This window comes from Amblyomma mixtum, chromosome 10 (genome assembly GCF_055824585.1).
Source record: "Amblyomma mixtum isolate Tamu chromosome 10, ASM5582458v1, whole genome shotgun sequence".
NCBI classification, from domain to species: Eukaryota; Metazoa; Arthropoda; class Arachnida; order Ixodida; family Ixodidae; genus Amblyomma; species Amblyomma mixtum.
Window position 1 is genome coordinate 180,792,859 of NC_143021.1, and position 23,011 is coordinate 180,815,869.

Sequence of the window (23,011 nt, forward strand, 5' to 3'; positions counted from 1 at the left end):
AGCCGAATGACTGCTCTGAAGTCAGATACATGTTCAGGTCACATGAGGCATGCAAAAAGAGATATAATCGCTGCCTGTTCACTTTATGTGACTCCAACTCTTAGACAGGTTTGTGTACGAGTTGATGCAAATAACAGTGAACAAAGCTGCAACAATACTGCTGTCTTTGTATGCCTCACATGACCTGAACACATCCCTGACATCACAGTCGTCATTCGGTTGTTTAAGCTAAAGCAGTGCGAGAGAAAAAATGCAATTATAAATATATTGCCTCTTGTCGCAATCCATGCAGCTGTCTAGTCTTTCTAAAGTACTGCGCATCATTCTAACCGAAAGAAACAACTAAAATTTTGTTGTCTCTACTCCTTTAATACCTACTGGGCCTTGACAATATAAAAAGCACCTAAACATATCAGCGAACTGAGCTGCCAACCTTCAAAAATGTATCCACAAGCTCTTTTCACATTGTGCTTTTAAATATGTTGCCTCATACTCGTGATATACATATGTTCTGACTGTGCACATATACAAAAACAGTAATTCAGGAACCAGCAGACCCACCCATTCAGCAGCATGGCAAGCGAAGAATGAAAATTAGAATGCAGCTAGAAAGTAAAGGCACAGAGCTTTTTCAGACCTTCTAATTTGAATACTTCAAACTTATGTGGCCAACTGTAAATGTTTCCTTACTGAAATCCCACACTCCTTTAGACGTTTGCCATAAACCAGAGAAAAATTTGTCAAAATGCTTCCCTCTAAAAGGAACAACCAAATATAAGCAGACAAGCCATGTTTACATTTCATGCATTTTTAAGCTCTTCACTGTATGCAGAGAAGCATGTCACATGCATGGCGTGTTGATGTTTGGTTTATGCTGCTTCTTAACTTTATATTGAAAGGTCATGGCTACTCTTTTTTTGTGTGTGTGTCCATTGCCCCACAGAGCTGCCATCTATGGAGCAAGCTTATTTGCATTTAAAGGTCGTTTGCCTAGTCACTGCTGACTCCACACAAAACAGATTTTCCCCTCAAAACTGGCAACGTGCAGTAAAAGCAGGCGCGCAATTAATGTGACACCTCATACACTTCGTAATGATGCAGTGGCCTACATAAGGCCAAGCCAGCATGCTATTCATGTATGCGCACAAATTATATTCACTTATACAATGCTAATATCAAAAAGAAACCCTTCTAGCTACAAATGTTAATGCAGCGCATTACGGCATGCATGGCATCCAACGTCCCTGTACAACATACTTTTACTAATAAGGCTAAAACAGTGCACCCTGCACAAGGATGAAGGAAGATGAGACAACACGCAGCATCTTCCTTATGCAGGTCTGCTGTTTTTGCCTTATTATGTCATACCAACTTGCCTATCAGTCTGTGTTTTTACTAACTGCTGCAGCAGAAAAAACAGCTGTGAAATTTGGAATGCATTCACGGCGTCTAGAAATTGAAGCTCAGAAAATGTAACACACAGAAAGTGCAAGAAACTGATCATCCGGAGTGTTTACGTTTCTCTCTGTGTTGTGTTTTACTTACCCTGCAATAACCCAACATCGTTCCCAAACAAACCCAAGGGCCACTCTGGCTACGCAGATGCTGAAAGCCTAAGTCAAGCCTCCCACTTCATCACAAACCATTACAGAAATGACAGAGCAAGCAAAACAAGTTTCGGCCTTGTCTGGCTTTATTCCAATGCTGAACGTTACAAGAAATACACCAAGAACCACACGTTCTACTTAATGAATATAAACACTTCACCAAATAGATAAAAGAAAAGCAGCTTTCTAGATATTCAAAGGTTCGGTGGTGTGACCATACTACGCCATTTGCTAAACGCCTATCAGCGAAGAAAGCGGCGTACAGTTCATGTGGCACGATGCGTCGAGTTGCGTGAATTAAGTCTCTCCGTGGGCAACGCTACGGCGTCGTACAAAGCAGCTGTGGCCTACCGTGTGCTTTGCGCAACATGGGTGTCAACGCGAAGTAATCCATTACAGCTTGGCTAGTTGGTGGGTAGACACTGAAGGCATATCAAACATTATGACGGAAGATGTGTTGTCCTTTCAAAGGCTAGCGTGTATACGTCCATTCCGCCTTCCTTCCGCATTTTATTTTTTTTTTTAGCATAGCTTGTCGCCGGTGGGCACACATGCAGGACTCCAGGAACATAGCATATATGTACCGCAACTGCCAAATGGCTCGCAGTACCCACCATTTTTATGCATACGAGCTCATCCTATCAGTACGTAGAGGTCAGAATCAGTTACGCGCAACACAAGGAAACATAATTTTCGACACTCATCCAATGCTTCAAACCATTGCCTCCTTCTAGAGGAGGCAATGTTCAAACACGAGATACAATACCGAAAGGTGCCGAAGAGAACTGAAGTGACCTTAAATTCAGTCAAGCACCGCCTTGCTAAACGTCTCTAGGGGCTTCCGATATCATACCACGGCTGGAACAGGTCGCACTGCAAACTTGCATAATAAAGACAACACTAGGGCACTGGGGTACAAGTCCGGACGTTAGCGCGGTCAATATTACTCGTCATTGCACCAACCTTTGATGACTTTCACGGCAGCACTTACTCCACACGTCAATGCACCGCGCGGTAAACAGCCATCGCAGCCATGTCAACAAACCACCGTGGCGTTGGCGATGACAACGATGGTCACCGTGGCAACCGTGGAGACGCCAGCGACCTAGAAACTATGGCTAGGGACGTTTCAAAATTTTGCGACGCCATTTTTACCTAATTTTGCAACAAAAAGTACCCAGAAATGTACCTAAACAAACGCCATTTTGGAATGACGTCATTAAAAGTCACGTGACACGAGGATCGTCTTCCTCCATTTAGCCTTACGCCTTGTTTTGACGCGCTAGGGACACTAGGGGGCTGGTGTGCCTAGGCTCATGCTAGGTACCTTGTCACGTTACTGTAGTCACGTTTTGCGCGCGTTCAGTGTTTGGTGCAGTAGCGGAGAGTTGCTATCTAGTTAACTGCAGAATTGAGGCTTGCTTAATTTTTATTGCACCTTTTCATTGCACTGTTACAGTTAGGTCGCCACTGTTTCCTGGAGCTGGCAGTATTTGTACGCTATGTCGACCGAGGTTGTGTCTGAGGCATCAGCGGTAGGGGACTGCGAGGCCGGTGAGTTTGCTGTATGCCCCTTGGTTTTGGTCTTTGCGTAGGCAAGGAAGCTCACTCTTTTTTAACATACACCCCGGCCACCCTAATTCGTAGTGCCTACCCCGTAAGCCCGTAAATTGCTTGTACGCGATAACTTTGCGGTCTACATTTAGGCCTAATTGTGTTTTGTTGGGTTATTCTGTTACCCTGTCTGTTCCGCCTTGGTTATGTCGTTAATTCGCGTTTATTTTTTTCTCTTGTAATAGGTGAAGACGTCGACTTCACAGCAGACGACACGGAATCAAAAAACTGGGACGCTGATGTGCCGTTTGACCAGACGTAGGTTTCGTTTTGCGGATGCAGATACCGTGTTGATGCATAAAAACAACGCTAGTTACTGAAAAATAAGTAGTCTGAACTATAAGCATCCCTCTCCCTCATCTCGCGAACCTGCAGTCTAAAGAAAAGTCAGGCAGTGTCTATTCTGCCGGCAGCGGGGTGAATCGCCCGGCTGTATTTCGCGCGGCACACTCCTCCGATTGGGGGCTCTTTTTCTCGTTGGCGTTGCATAACCCTCCTCTCAGCGTTGCACTTTCTCCTCCGCTCTAAGAGTGTGTTCGTCGTATTTTCCCGTTTTCGATTGTTTACTGCATGTTTCTATTGCACTGATCTGTGCACCTTGTTTGAATTATTCGTAGCGGCGACTTGGGGGTTCTTATAATGTTGGCACTCCTTACTTTGCACCAGAGGGAAATATGTGTGCAGTTGACCTACTGCTTGCCACAGTCCTGGAAGGAATGCATCCTGCTCTCAGAAAATCTATAGAGAGAATAATGATGCTGCATCTAGTTTGTTTCATTCCCGCTGCATTTGCTCAAAGCATAAATTAATTTCTTGCCTTTTCCCTCGAATGCCAAGTACAACACTTACCCAGCAATTCCTGAACGCGGTAACGTTTTCGCGGTATCAGTGTGAATTCAACGCGGGAAAACCCAAGTCGCCGTTACGAATAATCCAAACATGGTGCACAGATCAGTGCAATAGAAACATCCAGTAAACAACCGAAAACTGGAAAATACGACAAATACACTATGCTCTGCCACTGTTACCTTACCTTTGTACCTTTGTTATTAGCCACCGCCCATACCACGTTTCTTTATTCGAACAGAAAGTCATAGAGAACAGTGCGAGTGACACGCTTCGCGAGACATTCTCCCCTCATCCAGTCCTTCGTCCTCCCTGGTGGTCTTGGTAAAGAAGGATGGGTCAGTGCGGTTTTGTGTTGATTACTGTGCCCTGAACAAAATAACTCGTAAAGACGTTTACCCTTTACCCCGGATTGATGACTCCCTCGACTCTCTCCAGGGAGTTGAATGCTTCTCTCTCCTAGATCTTCGTTCTGGTTACTAGCAGATTCCCATGCAAGAAGCAGGCAAGGAAAAAACCGTGTTCGCTGCTCCCGACAAGCTTTATGAATTCAGTGTTATGTCATTTGGACTCTCTAATGTGCCTGCTATTTTTGAACGCATGATTGACACAGTCCTCTATGGCCTGAAATGGAATGGCCTGCTAATGCTACCTAGACAACATTGTTATTTTCTTGTAGACTTTTTGTGACCACTTATGCGGCCGCGATGAAGTGCTCATGTGCCTTGCTTCCGCTGGCCTTCAGCTGAATACTAAATGTGTAATGTCGCCTGGAAGGAAATCAAGATCCTAGGACACCTTGTCAGCTGAGACGGCATTCGACCCGACCCTGACAAGCTTGCCTTCGTCCTGAACTTTTCTAGTCCCCAGTAGCCTAAAGAACTGCGCAATTTCCTTGGCCTGTGCTCTTATTTTCATTTGTTTATCAGAAATCTCGCTATCATTGCCCGCCACTGCATCAGCTTCTCACCACTTGCTGTGCTTTTGTCCAGTCTGAGCAGCGCGAAAGTGCTTTTCAAACCCTCAAGCGTGCTGTCACCTCCGATCCTGTCCTTGACCGCTTTGATGATGCTGCTCCCACGATTCTGCACACTTACGCCAGTGGCCTTAGCCTTGGCGTCGTCCTTCTGCGGCATGATAGTACTTCTCACGAGAAAGTAATTGCATTTACCAGCCGCACTCCAACACCTGCAGAACTTAACTACGCCATCACTGATCAAGAATGTCTTGCCGTTGTTTGGCCAGTTCATTAATTCTGCGTCTACCATTATGGCCACCACTTAGTGGTCTCTACAGATCACCACGCTTTATGCTGGTTGTCCAGCCTCAAAAATTTGGTTAGAGGTTCTTCAGAAATTTGGCTGCTGGAGTCTTTGTGCAATTTTTCTACTCCATCTTCTTCCTGCCACCATGACGCTGCATTGTTGTCAGCTGTTCTGCACATCACTGCCTTATATCGCTTCTGAAGATTTCAATGCCCTTCCATCACATCAGCATACTGATGCGTATTGTCGTTCCCAAATCGACCGCCTCAGCGGTGCTTCCGACCCTCCTAACGCTGGGCTGCATAGGCAGCTTCACAAGTTATATCTCAAGAATAGTGTGCTCTGTCGCTGAGTTTACTGCCCTAACGACACCTGCTGAGTTCCAGTGGTGCCATGTTCGCTTTGCTTCTGTATCTTGGGCACCTTCCACGATGACGCTACGGGCAGTCACTTAGGTTCTTACAGAACCTATGATCACGTGAAAAGCAGTTTCTTCTGGCCTTTCCTCAAGTGGTGCTAAATACGTCGCCTCTTGCCAGCTCTGCCAGTGTCGGAGAAGGCTGACCTCACTTCCCGCCGGACATCTTCAGCCTCTACTATGCCCCAAACCGCAGTGGCGGCCTAGTCGTTTGAGCATCCGCCTCACATGTAGGAGGTGCGGGGTTCAGTTCAATTCAATTCAATTCATCTATTTTTCAACTCGAGGTTGAAGGCCCCCAGGCGAAAAAGCTGTTCTACGACAGCTTGAAAGGTGCCTGGGGGCCCATACAAGGCAGCAGTGGCTACAGACTAAATTGCAGTGGGAGTACACATCTTCAAACAATCATTCGAACAACTATAGAGTACAATAATTAACAAAACAATCGTTGTTAATGAGAATTTCAGGTAATCGGCATTTTCTCTCAATTCACCCTGAACATCAAAAAACATTGCGGAATTCACATATATCAATCGTACTCTAATACAAAGTTAGCATGATTATTGTACACAGGTTGTTCAGTGGGTTACAAAATATTGTCGCAGTTGTTTTTTTACTGTAGGTCTCGAAATATACATCCTTCTTTTCATAATCGTTGAGAAGGAATGGAAGCAGGTACTGTAGGGACTGACAGAGATAATCGGTACGCCGGTTTGGTACAAACCATTTGTCACAACTGCGAGTGCGACCATCGCTTTTTTGTTTACGTAAACTTGCGGTACTCCCCAGTGCCTCCAGGTACCCACCGGTGAATCAATGGGTACAAGCTTTCCCCTGCCTGGTGTTTGGCTTCTTTAGGGTGAAATGCTTGGGAAATGAGTCATTGACCCCGCCTTGAGTAGAAGAAAACACCATGTGCCATGGTGCTCTTTGGCTGCAGATTCCCTTGCACCATCAAAATCCATCATCATCTACTATGCCCTGCCATGCCATTCGCCGTCGTCGGCATTGACTTGTATGGCCCACTTCCTCTCTCTATGCGTGGTAATATTGCCATTGCCATTGACCACGCAGAGACCGTTGCCTTCCCTGATGGTGCGGCGCCAAAGTTGCCGCCTTCTTTTTGAAATAAGTCTCTTCGATTTGGTTAGTGCCGTCAAGTTCTGTGGCAGTGCCGTGAGCATGCAGCATCAGTGCAGCTTGGCACTGGCTCATTCCAAAACGGATAGTTGAGTGCAGGCCTATTCTTTTTCTCGCCTTGGCGTCGCCACCAAATTACAGCTATGTGCGCTCTCGACATCCGCCAAAATCTCGAACCACGTGAAGAATTTTCAAGCAAGAAATCGTCGTTTTACTAAAAAAAAGTCGTTGCATGTACTATCAGCAACGAATGAAACGCAAACAAGAAAGCTGAGGTGGCAACACAAAAACACCATCATATTAGCTTCTAAAGAGGAACTACAAGCAAGATTGATTAACATTTATCAAGGAGACTGTTAGTGCTTTTGAAATTCAAATAACCTGAGCTTATATCGAGCTTCCCATGGCTAAGAGCTTTATATTTTGCAGTCCGTGGCTCAGTTGTCTTGTTCGCGTTTCATTTCTTGCTGATAGTACATTCAGAGGAGATTTACGAATAGTCGCTGAAATGCTGCTCATGGGACTTCGACCGCTTATGTTTACAATTCTCATGCCATAAAGTTACCCACCTCCTGCTTTCAAGAACGAACAGTCATCGTTTCATGTAAAGTACGGTCAAATCTCCGACCTACACGTGTGGGCCGCCATGTTGCTGCACCACAGCTGCACTTCCATTTCTGAGAGTGCAGGCCGACCAAGAACTAATGCTGCACTGGGTTGGCACTTTTGCGAAACTGAGACAGAAGTGCAGCAGGCATGCACTGCACTGGCAAAACTAAGGTGAAAAATGTATAAAAATTCACATAAATTGTGATTACAAGGTTGTGTTATATCGAACGTCATTACGGCATGTAATACCCGTGCCACACGTGCACAAGAAATGGCAGTAAATGCTTAAGGCCTTGGGTTAGCTAATGTCATTATTTTTGTAGTTGGTGCTACACGTCCACATTTAAGGCCATTATCGAAAGTGAGGATGACAATAACGCTTGCAAGGCAGTCAAAAGTTTCATCTGAATGTAAGCAGTTGTAATGAGCACAATATATCGGGAAAGTTGTTCAAATGTAATGTCAAAATGATTTTCCAGAAAATACGGCTGTTCCTGCTTTACAAGTCGAAAAAGTAGCCATAAACTCACGTGTTGGCACCCAAGTCGAGAGTACCTGTCAAAAGGGCTGGTTAAAATGGCGTTCTTCGCATGGAAAATGCGGCATATATAGATGCTTCATCTGAAAAAGTTACGGATTAACCATTTGCTAGTGGTTATGAAGTTGTTACTCATGCTTTTCTGTGTATGGAATGGGAACGAGAGTACGCACTGCACGGGCGAATGAGTTGCGGCGAACTCAGTAGGTCGCGAATGGCAGTAAGTCTAATGCCATTAAATTTATGCGTGTGGCACCGCACGAATGCCATTAAAACTTAAGGCAGTAAGCACTTAACGGTATTAAATCTGTCCGTGTGGCACGGGTATAAGTGTATAAAGGAAGTCAATAGTGCTGAAAAGAAAATTGGGGCAATTATTGGGGAATTGAACCCCTGACCTTTGCATTGTGAGTCATGTGCTACCCCCTAGGCCACGCAGGCACATTCGTATGGCTTAGCTACAGCGAGGTTTTATTATATATCGTGTGGTTTGTCGCATAATGTGATGGCTTACAGTTGTATGCTAATGAGTGTGTGTGTGGTAGAGAGGCACTAATTAAGGGAGTAGTGTTAAGCGATTAGCAAAGTGCATGTTGGTGAGGGGCGAGTGTACGTGAACGACTGTATGCCTGTGTCGCGTGACATTGTTGTCATGTGACCTGGTAACATTAGTAGAGCACGTGATCGGGTAATATGCTGACGAGATCAAGTGGAGTCTGATGGGATCCATTAAGGCTATCGCGTCATACCCTGAAAGGTGGAGTTTAATGTTGCCCTAATTTTTTTCTTTGTTGGTTGTTCAAATTTTCTGTAATTCAAAAATTGAGAAAATGCCCAACTTCGATTCGATTTTTCTAAAAAAACATCATCGCTGGTTTTCTTTAGAACTTTCCTGCATGGGTTTTTATATTCGATAATTCTGGAGCAACAGTGAAGTGATGCATTATATTGTTTCAAACTGTGAAAAAACAGCAATCTTGTGATTTTGCAGAATTGCAAAAGTGGTGTTTTCCACCTCTTGTAATATTCGGTTTTCCCACAAGAAAACTACAGTGTTTCCTGCAAAACTAAGATTCATTCCTTTGTGTAAGACATTTGCCCATAACATATAAAAATTTAATTAAAAACAAAAAATGATCACGGGGATGAGGCGCACGCGCGCACGAGTACGCGTGCTCTCAAATCACTTAGAGCAGCCGCTAGAAGCTAGTGCTGGGAGAATTCACCCAGTAATGCTCCCAGCGGCCGGCAGAATAGGCATTGCCAAAAAGAAATGGATCGGAAAGATGCCTTAATTCGCGATAATATATACGTTTGGTTTGGCATTCACACAGGTTGCAAGTTCAAAAATTGTGGCTTTGGGTTGATTATCGATCACTGTGTTGATCTGTTTTGTATGTTTTAGCATTTTGTAGCTGTAGCTGAGGAAGTAAGGGGTGCTTGAGCAAGATTTATCATGGCACGGGCCTCGTCCTCTTGTGTCATGTGATGACCAGGTTAAATTTCTGGGATTAATTATTGGGAACAAGCTGATTCTTCTCAACTGAGACCAGACAAAGTCTTCTAGAGAGTTCTGAATTTCAGGGCACATGAAGTTAAGGCCTGATGGTCCTTAAGGGTAACGGAGTGGATTCCAAGAGAAGGCAAGCGTAGCAGGGGGCGGCAGAAAGTTAGGTGGGTGGGTGAGATTAAGAAATTTGTGGGGATACGGTGGACGCAACTGGCACAGGACAGGGCTAATTGGAGAGATATGTGAGAGGTCTTCGTCCTGCAGTGGGTGTGGTAAGACTGATGATGATATTGAGTTTTTTTTTTCTTAACAAGCAGTTCTTAGTCTACGCGCATGCTACCCTTTGAAGGTATTACTGTGCTGCAATTTCTGAAGTTTTTTTCTAGTGTGAATGCATGGACATAGATCGCTGTCAGTGCTTTGATTGATATCGTTAATGTGTAGGTGATTGTTTTTGTCTATGGACTAATTGTTTCTTTGAGAAGATGTGTGGGGCATCAAAATTGTATCGGTCAAAATTGGGGTCCAAAATTGGAACTGTTACCCTTTTCAACAATACTACCCCGTTCTGTACTGAGCTACATTTGGTGGCCGCTTTTCTTAGCAATTAAGGAAAGGCTGCAAGGGCGGAGTGCCCTTAAAAATGCAGTGATGAGGAGTCTGAACTCGTCTTTTTGCCGCGGGAACTCAATCTGCACGTTCCGAGCATTCTTAGAAACTTTGATTTATTGCCCTGTGGGGTCGATTTCCCTAATTAAATTGAATTAACGTCTGGCTCCCACCTTTTTTTTTTAATTCTCCCCGTACGGTGGGCGGAGTCGACCAACGCGTGGAGTGCCTTTCACCCAGTCCCGTGGCGGCTTGCCGCTCTGCCATCGGTGGAGTAATACGTAGTAATCCGTAGAAGCAAATAGTCCGCGCGTATTTTTATTTCTGTGGGCTTATTTTGCGGCTATATTATCTGCGAATGAAACTATTTATTCACGGAAACCTAAAAAACAAAATAAAGCAAAAGCAAAGCCTCCATGGTGCTGGCTGAAAGGCACTCCACTCGTTGGTCGACTCCGCCCACCGTACGGGGAGAATTAAAATAATAAGGGCGGGAGCCGGACGTTAGTTCGATTTAATTAGGGAAATTGGCCACACAGGGCAATATAATTTGAAGTTTCTAAGAATGCTCGGAACGTGTACATCGAATTCCCCCGGCAAAAAGATGAGTTCAGATTCCTCTTCAGTGCACCTTTAACTGTGTCTTTCTGTCAAATAATTTGGCTGCACGATGGTGCACCTGGCCACCTGGCATGTTGCTCTTTCTGTGGTAGCTTCAGTCCGTCACTGTTTAGCCGGGACCATTTGTGGAGGTTTCTTGTAGCAAGACGTGTCCAGCAGATTAGTTGTAATCGAGAAAACTTTTTTCTCGACGTTATAATGTTGTAAGTTGGCAATGGTATTAGGAGTATGCCTGAAATAATAAATATTGACAATATAATGTTTTAAAAGAAAACTAATAGCTACAGACAGGGACTATATGAAGAGCAGCTTGATTCATAATGTCCAGATATGCGCGTACTGATTCTGTAACAGAGATGCTGTGTCTTCTCAATTTGCCACCTCTAGCCGAACGTTGCCGAGTGATCAGACTAAAATTTTTATTTCAGCTCTCAAGAAATTCCTTCAATATCAATAGCTCCAATTACTTGGTTCGAAGACAACTTACACATCTCAGAGCAAGCAATGAATACTGTTACCAAACCCCGAACCCACGCATTAATGTGTATGCTAATTCTTATTTTCCGAGGACGATAGCAGAATGGAATAAGTTACCAGCATCTCTCTTACAGACCAGTGCATTAACAACTTTCGAAAAAGCTATCTCCATTTCGCACTAAGAAGTTTTTTTTTCAGTGTCATATGCCTAATCAACTCGACTAAGGTGAAGGCTGAGAATGTAGAAATGTTTGTTATTTTTCCTTTTTTGTGTGAAATAACTTTCAAGTGAATATTTATTAACACTGCTTCTGTACAAAAAGTGAAACATTGCGCTGCAAGAACTATGATTGTATAGATGAAGATGAACTTTGTATTTTTATATAATCGACGAAACATGTTACTTTTCAAGTGTCACGCCCCACCACTGTAAGGGCCCCACAGCCAATAGTATTTGCAAATAAAAAATAAATAAATAAGTATTCTGCTGCACAGGAAGAGAGGGTGTGTTTTGGATGCGTAGCTTCCGCTCCATTGTCAAAGAAGTTTAAGTTGGTATAGGACTGACCTTGATCCCTGTCTTTGAGTTATTTTCCTTGTGGCCATTGCAGAGTGCACAATTCTGAACTCCCATTTAGCTCCCATTTAGAGTTTTTTTTTTTTTTTTCTGTCAGGCAAAAGAAAGAGGTCAGTCTTGGTCTGCACTCCAGTATCCCTGCCCGTTGGCTCATGTTGAGTGCTTATTTCTTAACTCTTTCCTTACCACGGGGAAATTGGCTGTTTTTTGTATGGTTTAGTTACGCATTCTTTGTGCAACAGCTACTAAATGTACAGTGCCATGCGGTACATAAAAGTGAAGGTAAATGAACGTGCTTTCAAGCAGTATTTATTTTAAGAAATACACGAAAATTGATTTACAAAAAAAATATTCATGAACAAAAAAAACAAAAAATGCAAAAAGTTTCTGAGTAAGGAGTAATATCTCTGGCAAAAAATTTTTTACCGAAATTCCAAAATATACAAATTGTGGGTATATCAATAGGCAACATTTCTTTATAAAATGATACCCATACACTCAGTACTCTTTGAGTTAGGAAAAATTACAAGACGCATAGTGAAATACTCAAGTTCTTGATTGGTCCTACTTAAATTTTTTTTTTTTCAAGGAAAAGATTAACTTATAGCACAATACTATATACCAAAACGCGCGTGTTAAATGCACAGTACAAAAGCACATTACGAAAGAAATACAGTAATAACAAAATGGGTAATAAAAGTTAGCAATCACAAATAATTAATGAAAGCTGATGTTCCCGGCTGATCGGCTGCGTCTTCCTCATCTGAGCTGAACTCCGACGACGCAACATCGATGTCCGAGTCATCTGTGCTCGATGTGTCTAAAAGATCACTTGCCGGGTCGTCGGGATCGAGCAAAACTGCGATCTTTCGAGCGCGCGCGGTTTTGGATGTCGACGCCATCACTCCGCTCAAGTGCGCGTCAACCTTCGCACCCACGCGCCCTTTAAAAATCGCCGCCACGTGGTAAGAATGTGAACCGTGCAGAAACGGAAACTCTACTTTGTATACAATCAACGAGATGGCGCCACAAGTCCAGGGCGCAGTGGTATTTTTAAAATTCGCTCTCAAAAACTTCGCTCGTCGGCGATCGACGCCTATTGCCATGGTAAGGAAAGAGTTAACAGCGTATACAGGTCGTTTGGTTGGGAAGCTGTCGGCGTAGTAGGGGTGGTCAGCACCGCTTGTCGGAAATAATCGGGGGGCTGTGTAAGAAAAATCGTATCATGGTATTTGTGGTTCTAGTGACTGATGATTGATTGGTGTGTGATAGGTGGTGACGAGTTAATGAAATCATTGTAATTAATTTATTAAAGAAATGAAAACAATTGGAAAAAGGGGGTTCGAAGGTGTCAAAATGCTCAGAATGAATAGCCAATGCTTGATGATGGTAATTGAGAAAATTTAGCGTGTAGTGATCAATTAATTAATTGAAACAATTTAGTTATTTATTTATTTCACATACTTTGTGGGCCCGAAGGCATTACAGAAAGGAGTGGTACAAAAAAATAGTGCATAGTCATACAAAACTGAAGTTATATGATGGCAGAAAATACAGTTTTCTTGAAGTTCTCAACATCGGTAATGGCAGCAATGGAGGGAGGAAGGTCGTTCCAGTCAACGCTGGATTTAGGAATAAAAGAATCATGACACAATTTTGTTCTCAAAAATGGAACACCGACTTTAAATATATGATCGGAACGGGATGAAATGTATGAAGGGCTCGAAAAAAGATGATCCTTTAACAGAGATCCTTTAACAGCGCGAAGAAAGGTCTGGTAAGGCAAGTGTGTTTTTCATAGAAGTAATGCTGGCGTAATGGGAATAGTTAGGTAAGATGAAACGTTCTGCACGATTTTGAATGGGTTCTAGTGTGTTTATCAGTGTGACTATATTAGGATCCCAAACTGCAGATGCATATTGTAACTTTGGTCGTACTAATGTTTTATAAAGGGTTAGTTTTATCGGCAGAGGCGCGGTAGAGAAATTTCGGCGCAAGTATCCAAGAGTCCTGTTGGCGTTGTTTGCGACATGTTCGATGTGTCTATGCCATAAGTTACGTGAGATATGAACACCTAGGTATTTGTAGGAGTTAACTGATTCAAGGGGAGTTAACTGATTAAAAAAAAAACGAAAAATGCGTTCATTTATACCACCACCTGCAACACGCTGGCGTGTTCCACTCTTAAAGGCGAAGGTTAAGTGTCCTTTAATTTTTCTCTAACCTGACATTTTGTGCAGCTTAAACTTAACTGTGCATGTTCTCTTTTAGGCCCTTGCAAGCTAGCCATGAGGAAATGAAGACTGAAGACGCTGCAGCTGCCAGTGCAGAGGCAGGAGCCGTGAAAGAGGAAGAGGAAACTGGAGCTGCTTCCGAAGATGTAAACCAGGAGCTTGCAGATCCACAGGCAGAGGACAGCAGTGCTGCTGAAATCAAAAGTGTATGCATATTACTCTTTGCTAACTTTGTCCGACCTATTCTGGAATTTTAATGTACCTTGAAAGGGACACTGAGGAGAAATTGAGGTTGGCTTGTATCGACAGAATACCAGCTCCTGATTACAAAAACGCCACTGACAACAAAGCTCTTGTAACGTAGAAAAGAGCAAGAACCAAAATACAGGTATCGCTGCCACAGGCCAAACTCGCAAGTACAAGCGGGATGACGTCATAGGACAATACAGTGTTGCTAGAACCAATGCTTCTAGTAACGCTGGGACACGAGAAGCCACGAGTCACTGAGGCGCAGTGAATGCATGCGTAAATCTCCTTGACGTCGCCAGATGGCGCCACGTACCCGGCAGCTACGCGCGTGCCTGCAGCATCGGGACCAATCAGCGCCTGCTCACCGACTGTAGGCGGGCTCCCGGTATTCCGCTAACGGTAACAAGGTACACGGTATGCTAAAGGTGTCTATTTGCGAGAACTTCGTTCACGACTTCGAGAACGGGATCTGTCGTAACGCTGGCAAAACGCTGGTGTAAACGCAAATGAAGCGTCGGTAGCGACGGCCGAAATAGCCGATAGATGCCTTCAACGTGCGGCCGGCGGTAGCTTTCTTTTCGGCTGCTGCTAGGCCGCTCTGCTGGCCGTCAGAAATCACGGAGTCTGCGTTACGTCATGTGCACGTCATGTTTCACGTCACTTAGTCCTGTGTCGTCATAGGAGGATCCCAAGTTTGAATCAGAGCGGCGGGAAAAACTTTTTCAACTTCGAATCCAAATTTCTTAGAAATAAATGCATCTTTTGCTGCCGGCCAAGTGGCAACAAAGCCATGAAATGCCGAACTATCAGATTTTGCTATTAAAAAAATATTAATAGAGCTCTCCTCACTGTCCCTTTAACTTTGGCAGATCTTGAGACCACATCTGATGGTCTTATTCTCGTGCATTGGTGCAAGAGGTAGGGCGAGGTCTTGTGTCTTCGATTATTTCAGGAGCCATCGTACACCTGTGACATGTGCCAGGAAACATTTGAGGAAACTGAGGAGGAGCATTTGAAGGGACGCAAGCATCTCAAGCTGGTGGAAAGGCTTGAGAAATTTGGCAGCCTGGAAGCAGTTGGTAAGAGCGCGCTACTTACCGCTTGCATGGAAACTTTCTTTGCTTTTTACCGTATTTTCCGGTGTATAAGACGCACCCTTGTATAATACCCCTTCAAAGCCGGATCCCTCGCTTCGGACTGAATTCTCGTTGTTGCTGCCTTTTTCTGTCCGTTCACTGGTCATAAATGGGGCACCGGTCTTTCGCTTCGTCCCATCTTGCCTACAAGAAAACGTATAAGTGATAAATTTGCTTTATTTTTTATTTGGAGTTACGATTCTGCCGCTGCTAGGCCTAAGAGAGTCGGTTTGTTGACAGTAATGGTTCCCGTTTTGACAACCAGATGGCGCCACTAGAGGCTGAGTTTATTTTTGCGTCTCTGCTAGCATACGGTGAACTAAATGTGGGAATGCTCCTGCGTTTATCGTACGTAAGCGTGCATACGCTCGTGGTACGTAGACAGCATAAATTTATGCTATTTTCTCACTGTATCTGTGTACGCCGCGAGCGGCGACGTGGTGCGCACAGCGAGAAGCAGCAGCGGCGCGGCCGTTCCAACTCGCCCGGGCGTCAACAGATGAGAACTGGTCCTAGTTTTTGCGGCGAGCGAATCCGCTTCGCTTGCCGGATTTTTGAACAAGTGTGAACACGCCTTATGACTGTAAAAAAGTGTGTTTCAACATTTAGTTAAGTTTCGTCAATATATTTTCGTTATTTGCGCGAAACCGAACTTAGCGATTGTGGCGCCACACGAGCTTGGCGTAAGACGCGAGAACGATTTCAATGGCCATTGAGATTTGCCGTGTAGCACCTCCACAACTCCCTCGAGTTCGATGGCGATCGAAAATCTCGATGGCCCTCGACTCGATGGCCATTGAAACTGGCCGTGTGACAGGGGTATAAGACGCATCCGCCAAGTATGCAGGCTGTCATTGAAATAGTTGGTATATAAGATGCACCCAAATGTACCCAGTTAGGCTAGTAAGGCTTAATTAAGCATGCTTGTGCGACCATCGCGAAATGCACTGTACCTGTGAGGAGTTCTCAAGCAACGCTAAGTGATTGAAAAAGGCAACACCCACGCCATACCCGCCCACGTTTTATAGCAAAAAAGGAAAAAAGAAAACGAAAGAAGTCTTCTTATGTCCATAACAACTTTTTATTTTTACTTAAAACCTTTGCAGTCTTAACCTTCGCATGCGCTATCAAAAAGTTCGCCCATTTCTGGAGGCAACGCGGCTGGAACATTCTCTCCGCACTACGTACGTACTACGTGCACGGAGCAAACAAAGTTGCAAAGGGTGAATAAAAAAAAAAAAAACGCCGGCTTCTCTTGACTTGTCTCGACAATGGTGAGGAGTGTGATTGTCGCCATCTTTTGGCATTTCACACTACTTTTGCTTGGGGCCTCTGAAACGCCGCATGTTTATGAACCCGGAAGTCGTCATCCCCGCCGTTTCATAATAAAGTTCACCTAAAAAAGTTGCGCATGGCGGTCCCCGTATTTAAGCATTAACCGTGTTACAACCGCCTCATTGGTAGCGATATGTTTTTGGTGAAAAAAGCTTGAACATGAACCTGAGTAATTTCTGAACTCGCAAAAAAAAAAAAAACGAAAAATTCGCGTATAAGACGCACCCTTGTATAGGACGCACCGGCAAGATTTTTGAAAAAAAAAAAAGCCACATCTTATACACCGGAAAATACGGTAATGTTCACCATCCACATGTGCATGCTGTAAGCAAAGGAAACTGGGTAGCATTATGGGCTGTGCTGAGTGTTTTGCACAGTGTTCTGCTTTGGCTGAGAGCCGGGCTGTTTTTGTTGGTACGGGAGCCTCTCTCTGGTCTCAGACCAAGTGGTAGTAATGCTTGCATTGAAAGAGGGGATTAGTGTTCGGGGTGGACTTGCTGTGGTGGCTCAGTGGCTAAGGTGCTCTACTGCCGAGCACGAAGTCTCAGGATCGAATTCCAGCTACAGTGGCCATACTTTGATGGGGCCAAAATTTTTTAAATTCCTGTGTGATGTACCAGTGGGCCCCTCGTTGATTGAAATCAATGTGGAGCTCTCCACCACAGCATCTCTCACTGCCAATGTGTAACCTTGGGTTCGAAGTACTGGATACCACGCCATACCACGGTATTAGGAATGGAGTCCTTTCTTTTTCTAGCCATGACTGGAAAAGCACGATAGCTGTGTCAGACGTGTTGCTTTCTTTTGAATTCAGTTTCACTTTTTATGGTGCCGCTGTGGTGGCTCAGTGGTTATGGTGCTCGGCTGCTGGCCCGAATGACGCGGGTTCGATCCCGGCCGCGGCGTTTGAATTTCTTTGGAAGAGAAATTCTAGAGGCCCGTGTGCTGTGCGATGTCAGTGCACGTTGAAGATCCCCAGGTGGTCGAAATTTCCGGAGCCCTCCACTACGGCGTCTCTCATAGCCTTAGTCGCTTTGGGACGTCAGATCGCCATGAACCAAACCAAACCAGACTTTTTATGGTCTTGCAGTGAGTTTGCTTTATAAACTAAAGAAAGGAATCTTACAACAATATTTTTATTTTGTATGTTTTTACTACCTTGGCTGCCCTGCCCATTCTGTCTACCTGTCCTATTGACTGCTTGAGATGTTTTAGTAGACCTTTATATTAATAGCCCACACCAGGGTTAGCCCTTTGCGGTCATCTGTCAGGCATTGCCCGACAGCAGAACAGTACCCGTCCGGTCAGTTGTCGGGCATGGCTGGACGCAACGTTTTAAGGCGGCAGCCTTTAATGCCTCATCGTTGTAAGCAGGAGTTGTCGACAGAAATGTCACGCTTTTCAATTGGTCGAAACAGTCGTGACGTCACAGTGCACGAATTTCAAACGGGGCCAATTGTACTTTGGCTCGTATAGTGATGCTCCAAGTAAGTGGGACTGAGTTTAGTTAATTGCTTAATTACCCAATTAGCCTAAGTAACCCTTCTAGTGAGGCCAGATAAATAAATAAAACCGAGTAGGAAATTTTCGGCAATCGAACCCGGGTCTCCGGAGTGCGAGACGAGCATGCTAACCACTCCGCCATGCCAGCTCGATGGTTTGGAATGAACAAAGGCGCGTCTAGTGAATACAGCGTCTTCGTTCACTGCCATCTTTCTTCTTGTTACAGCGAGGTTTAGGTGTCCACCACCAATACATTTACTTTCCTCAAAAACCAGTTTACCAACGAGCAAGGCGTAGAACCAAACAGGCCATGGCGTTCTATGAACTCCCTAGCAGCGTTCCAAGATGGTGTCGCATTTCACTCTTAGAGGTGAAGCCTAACATCTTTATAACGCATCAGAGACACAAGCAGCAACACCGCGCTTAAGGCTTTCGCCTCACCGCACTTTAGATCAACAAAGTGCCACCCTGAATTTTTAAGGCTGCTATTTCTGGAGGTAAATCCGCGTGCCGTCTGGTTGAATTTGTTGTATCCTGCAAATTGGTCATCGGACTTTTCTCTCGAGTGATGACAGCACGATGCCACTGGAAAAATATTTTTTTGATCGCGTGGTCTTGAGGCTTTTAATTGGTGTCGAAAACTTGTGGTATGAGTTTTATTCCGGCAGGCGTGTTTTGTGGGAAGTTGTCTAATGACTTGAAGGCAGGCTTGGAGGCCACAGCAGCAAGGATTGACAAAAGGAGGTAGAAGGGAGACTGTATTCCTTTGCAAGATGTGTGCGAGGGAGCCTGGCCTCCACCCAGGAGAGTGTTTCGAGAGGTTCCACATTTCAAAGGAGTTCCGCTGTAGCCCTAGCACAACTTGAAGAAAATGCTTTCAATTAATGTTTACTACCAAATCATTTCGTGGCACTCGCTTTCTTTATGAGGATCTAGAAGGCCCCCCCAAAAAATTCAGGGGGCACTTTGGCTCTCTAAAGTGCTGCAAGGCGAAAGCGTTTCCTGGCGCAGTTTGTTTTTTTACTTTTTATTTTTCATATTTTTTAAATTTTTGCTCCTTTTCTTGTTTATTGTTTTTTATTTTTATTTCTATATCCTATTTTATTTTTTTTATTTGGCTTATTTTCTTATTTTTTATTTTCCCTTTCTTGACTTTATTCCTTTTATTTTATTTATGAAGCCCATGCATTCACTAGATGCGCCTTTATTCATGCTCGAACCTTGAGCCTTCGTGGCGGAGTGGTAGCGTCTCCGCTTCAAATGCCGAAGGCTCTGTTTCGATTTCCACCCTCGGCGCAGTTTCTTTTTAAGCAGTGACGCCGAAAGGCGGACAAATCTGCCGACGCGTCTGCTAACGACAGTATGAGGCATTAAAGGCTTTTGCCTTAATATTAACCGGTGCAGTAGTTAGTGGGGAAACTACACCTGACCGGAAAGGGTTAATGATGGGGGCTGTTTTTGTTGGTACTTGATTTCCTGGCCTGTGCATGGTATATCGTATTGCACACTAGTGACATTTTATTTGAAAATGGGCAGTGGCCAGTGGCCTTTGTTCATGCTGTTAGAATGCACGACCTAGTGGTACATTAATATTGCCGCGAATCTTTGTAGCATTTGTTTGTAATGCTTGTTTGTTCGTGCTTCAAGGCTGCCGACACGCCGCTTTATCGCTTCGTTTGTGGCGCAAGACGCGCCTAGATTTATCTCGATTGATCGCATCCAGGCGGAGCAGATTCTACTTTGTTCCAGAATGTTCTAGTAACTTTCCAAGCTTTATCTCGAATGTTCGCTATCAGCTTTAAAAAGAGCACGGCCGACAGCGGCAGTCATTCTGTTCGACGACCACTGAGCACGCTTGTTGCTACGCCGCCGTCGAGTGATTCAGTTCTTTGCGGGCGCAAGTCAGCCCGAATAAAGCGTTTCGTTTCAAAGACGTTCTCGCTGTTTTCCTGTTGGCCGTACTGCAGTCACCACTACGTGACAGTATGTTCAGTTCAAGTGTGGACCTGAGTTTTGTTCACACTAGGTTTTGTCACACTCATGTGCCTTGGACAACAGGGGTGGTTTGTCAATGCACCCACTAGGTGCAAGCACAGGAACATGGGAAACCAAAGTTTCTTGGGAGATCTTTCTTATACTGGATAATTGTCTGGAGTTGGTGTAGTTTAGTGTAGGGCTTTCTTTTTTTTTTTTTTTCTGCGCAGCTGCTGAATTCCAGCCCAGCACATGTTACCTGTGCAACGTGTCGGCTGTCAGCAGGACTCAGATGCAGATGCACCTCGGGGGGTCCAAACACAAGGCACGTTGTGCCAGCCTCGGCCTGGACCCTTCAGCAATGGACTTTCCTGGAAAGAACCGCCAGCCGCCGACACCTCCAGTGACTCCTGCCAAGACTCCTGGACCCCCTGATCCAAGTGGGTGTATAAATACATATGTGCACTGAACTTTTCAAGCAATGTATCGGCTGGTGTGTTTGGTGGCACTACTTGTCCGACTGTTTTGAGCTGCTACATTAGTAAGAATATGGCGCTGTACAATCAAACCTGGGTATCATCATCATCATCAGCCTGACTACGCACACTGCAGGGCAAAGGCCTCTCCCACGTCTCTCCACTTAACCCTGTCCTTCGCCAGCTGCGGCCACCATATTCCCGCAAATTTCTTAATCTCGTCCACCTACCTAACTTTCTGCCGCCCCCTGCTACGCTTGCCTTCTCTTGGAATCCACTTCGTTACCCTTAAAGACCAGCGGTTATCTTGCTTTCGCATTACATGCCCTGCTCAAGCCCACTTCTTCCTCTTGATTTCAACTAGGATATCATTAACGCGCATTTGTTCTCTCACCCACTCTGCCCGCTTCCGATCTCTTAACGTTACACGCATCATTTTCCTTTCCATAGCTCGCTGCGTTGTCCTTAACTTAAGCTGAACCCTCTTTGTTAGCCTCCATGTTTCTGCCCCATAGGTGAGTACCGGTAGGATACAAATGTTGTATACTTTTCTCTTGAGGGATATTGGTAAACCTGGATATATCGATCTCTAAGAGAATCTTGAAATAATTTGATATATTGAAAATTTGGTATATAAAAGATGGTAATAGATAAGCTTATCTGTAACTTAGAAGCAAGAGTTGTTAAAAATATCCGGGTTCGATATATCCGGTCTCGACTATGCAGTAGAATCTCGGTGATACAAACACAGTTGGTAAGAGTTTTGTGATTTATACGAATTTTTAAAATTCCCTGGCCGGAGTGCATTGTGCACAATGTGCGGAATTCCGAATGTTCCCAGCTCTTTCCTGTACCACTGCAGATGATACGTGCATTTTGTATGCTTGTGCATACCAATTTTGTTCATTTGGATGATAGTACATTATTTCAGATGGTATGAATTTTTTTACGACCTTGTGAGATTTGTATCACTGAGATTCTACTGAAGTTGTTTTAGAAGTGGACGACTGAAAACATTGCTCGTTAGGCTGGTCACAAAGGAATATGCAATTCTAAGTTCTTGAGTTGAAAGGCGTGTTTCACTCCTGCTTGAGTTGGACGTTACTTTGAAAGACTAGCACGCAGTTCTTAAATGGTGTAGTTCAGAAAGGCCTCTGTAGCGTTTTACAATACCTGTTCTATGGATATGCAGTGATAAATGGAGGGATGAAGAGAGATTTTCACAGCTGTAGCACTTGCACAGATTTGTTGCGTAGCCTGACTGACTAGAAATGGCTAAAGGTTTTTTTTTTCTGCTTTCTCTCTCTCTCTGCTGTTGGGACTTGCTAACTGGAAAAGGCTGAAATGGGTTTAAATTTCCGCCAAGGCAAGGTTCCGTGGTGTAAATTGTTATCACATGATTTCTCGTATTAATGTGCACTACTTGAGCACACCTGTATATATGTGGGTACTGATTTAGAGAGCATACAGCCCTTTTGATGAAAGCGCTCGTCATAGCATTGATGTGGCAGAGTTGTTTAGCAAGCTGCGCAGAATTCCTTTCTTTCTGCTTAACAGTGTTTGAGCGTAGCAACTTAGAGCCGAGTTAAAAAAAGATAACCTTGATCTTGCCGCTCATGATGTGTTCATTCTGCATCATCATCATCGTCAGCCTGACTACGCCCACTGCAGGGCAAAGGCCCCTCCCATGTCTCTCCAATTAACCCTGTCCTTCGCCAGCCGCGGCCACCATATTCCCGCAAACTTCTTAAAGGTGCACTGAAGAGGATTCTGAACTTGTCTTTTTGCCGCGGGAACTCGATCTACACGTTCCTAGAATTCTTAGAAACTGCAACTTATTGCCCTGTATGGCTGATTTCCCTAATTAAATCGAATTAACGTCCGGCTCCCGCCCTTTTTTTTTTAATTCTGCCTCGTACGATGGGCGGAGTCGACCAACGCGTGAAGTTCCTTTCAGCCAGCACCGTGGAGGCTTTGCTTTCGCTTTATTTTGTTTTTTAGGTTTCCATGAATAAATAGTTTCATTCGCAGATAATATAGCCGCAAAATAAGCCCGCAGAAATAAAAATACGCGCGGTCTACTTGCTACTACGGACTACTACGTATTACTCTGCCGATGGCAGAGCGGCAAGCCGCCACGGGACTGGGTGAAAGGCACTCCACGCGTTGGTCGACTCCGCCCACCGTACGAGGCAGAATTAAAAAAAAAGGGCGGGAGCCGGACGTTAATTCGATTTAATTTGGGAAATCGGCCACACAGGGCAATAAGTCGC

General features: G+C 44.5%; 1 protein-coding gene across 1 annotated transcript in view; it reads left to right on the top strand.

The window, feature by feature from the left end:
- Positions 1 to 2,969: 2,969 nt before the first annotated feature.
- Positions 2,970 to 23,011, top strand: part of LOC149327883 (uncharacterized) — a 65,031-nt gene continuing 44,989 nt past the window's right edge. Inside the window, exons 1-5 of the mRNA XM_089563306.1 lie at positions 2,970 to 3,161; positions 3,407 to 3,479; positions 14,103 to 14,271; positions 15,267 to 15,393; positions 20,493 to 20,702. Of these exons, the coding sequence (XP_089419432.1) occupies positions 3,110 to 3,161; positions 3,407 to 3,479; positions 14,103 to 14,271; positions 15,267 to 15,393; positions 20,493 to 20,702 (631 nt within the window). The 5' untranslated portion in view covers positions 2,970 to 3,109. The remainder of the gene's footprint in view (positions 3,162 to 3,406; positions 3,480 to 14,102; positions 14,272 to 15,266; positions 15,394 to 20,492; positions 20,703 to 23,011) is intronic.